This window comes from Frankliniella occidentalis, unplaced genomic scaffold (assembly GCF_000697945.3).
Source record: "Frankliniella occidentalis isolate FOCC.00 unplaced genomic scaffold, Focc_3.1 Scaffold1846, whole genome shotgun sequence".
NCBI classification, from domain to species: domain Eukaryota; kingdom Metazoa; phylum Arthropoda; class Insecta; order Thysanoptera; family Thripidae; genus Frankliniella; species Frankliniella occidentalis.
This window is the reverse complement of record NW_026268943.1, coordinates 6,872-8,759: the sequence shown is the minus strand read 5'-3', so window position 1 is coordinate 8,759 and position 1,888 is coordinate 6,872. Positions and strand designations below refer to the sequence as shown.

The following is a 1,888-nucleotide window of genomic DNA, read 5'->3' as shown; positions in this document are numbered from 1 at the left end:
TCTCTTCTAACATTGTATATGAAATATTAAGGACCTATTCAAGCACCCAGCAAATACTACAGTAATTTCAAAATTCAATTTAAATATATACATCATGGATCTTGCTACTCTCAGAGGTGAAACCTGGCTGAATGACAAGGTATGTGCAAAAGCAATCAGAAGTCAGTAGAGACTGCACAATCAGGGTTGCTACAAAGGTTCCTGGAGTGAAATTCCCTGACTTTTCCATGACTTTCAGACCTGATTTCCAATTGACTGATTTTTCCATATGACTTCCCTGACCTGTAATACCCTGATTGACAATTATATAATAACGAGAGGGTAATCACTACAGAAAGTAGGTGTACACATTTCTATAAAAGGTAAAGGGAAAGTGACAAAAAGTTGACTGAAAGTGATGAAAACTGAAAGAAAATTTGGACAAAACTGATCAAAAATGAATAACATAGAGGGGATATAGGCATAGAAATGAAGTAAATGTTGTAAAACTGTGAAAAAGTGAATACAAGTGGAAAAGTGAAAAGTTGAGGTGTACGCATTTTCACGGAGTGATTACCCCCTCGTATAATAACTGTTGCAAAACCTTCAACTTTTTTGTCTTTTTTAAATAGATTGTTGACTTCTATATGGAGCTCATAATGGAACAGGCAGGCAACCATATTCATCATCTAAACTCTCATTTTTACACCCAACTGAATAAGAGGGGATTCTGTGGAGTTAAATCATGGACTAAAGATAAGGTAAAAGTGCACTGTAACAGATTGCATAGATTGGCTGAGACAGCGAATCCTATTATTCCACTGACCACGCTTTTGGCTCTGATTTGTTTTGTTTGCACCCTCACAATAACTGCTATTAACAGCCTGTAAAACCTTCATTTTTTTTTTTCAAACTATAGATCAACATCTTTAAAAAGCATCTCATATTCATTCCCATTTTCATGGCCGACCACTGGTCATTATGCCTCATCAATATCAGGGAAAAAGTCATCACACATTATGACAGCATACTACTTAGTAGTCATATAGGTTGCAGCGAAGTGAGTGGATTTGTCATTATCCTGGTACAATCAAGGTGTAGATAACTCCCCAGCTAAGTGTACAGTGTACACCCCTAATTCTGTCCAATTTAAACTAATTCAAACCAATTCAATTTAATTTAACACAATTCAAAAATACTTCAAAGCAGTGCAATCAATTCAATCCACTTTAAGCCAAATTAAAGTCAATTCAAGCTTATTCAAATTCAATTCATGATATTTGTACACCCAATTCAGGAGTTATCTACCCAGTAAAATAGTTATTGCAGTATTTTTGTACAGTGTTTGTTTTTGTAGACAATACTAAATTACATGGAGATGGAGGCAAGTCAAAAAGGTCAGCTATTCCAAAAAGACACATGGTTGATCAAAGAAGCAACCATCACATTACAAAATAATTGGAGTAACTGTGGGGTGTTCACCTGCTGGAATGCTAGGAGATTGGCTGCAGGGAAGTCATGCCAGTTGAAGTCCAGGGACATGATCCAGAAGAGGAGGAGAATGATGCTGGAAATTGTCTCTGGGTCTCTTTTACCTGAAGACTCATCAGAGGTAACCTGTGTCCAAACAAACAGATACAAACAAAACAATCAGAGAATGTTTTCAGAGTGTTACCTTGGTGGCCTGTTTGTTTGGCAAATTTGCAAATGTTCTAAGGACAATGTGTGTTACTGCTATTGCTAACGGTAAATAACTTCAAATCCTATTCTCTCTAGGATGATCTACACTCGATCCAGCATCCAGCAGTGAAACTCTACGAGCCCCAAGTGCAGAATGGTAGTGATGATGACCAAAGACCTGGGGGAGGTCTTTTGAACATAGGCAACACCACTTGCTTTGCAAATGCAG

General features: G+C 37.3%; 1 protein-coding gene across 3 annotated transcripts in view; it reads right to left on the bottom strand.

Annotated features, from left to right (window-relative positions):
* Positions 1–6: 6 nt before the first annotated feature.
* LOC127751890 (uncharacterized) overlaps positions 7–1,888 on the bottom strand; it is a 3,956-nt gene continuing 2,074 nt past the window's right edge. For all 3 annotated transcript variants that reach the window (XR_008012265.1, XM_052276137.1, XM_052276138.1), the window contains exon 5: positions 7–1,596. Coding sequence is in view for 2 of the 3 variants with exons in the window: in XM_052276137.1 (XP_052132097.1) it covers positions 1,378–1,596 (219 nt within the window). In the remaining variant the exon portion in view is untranslated. The remainder of the gene's footprint in view (positions 1,597–1,888) is intronic.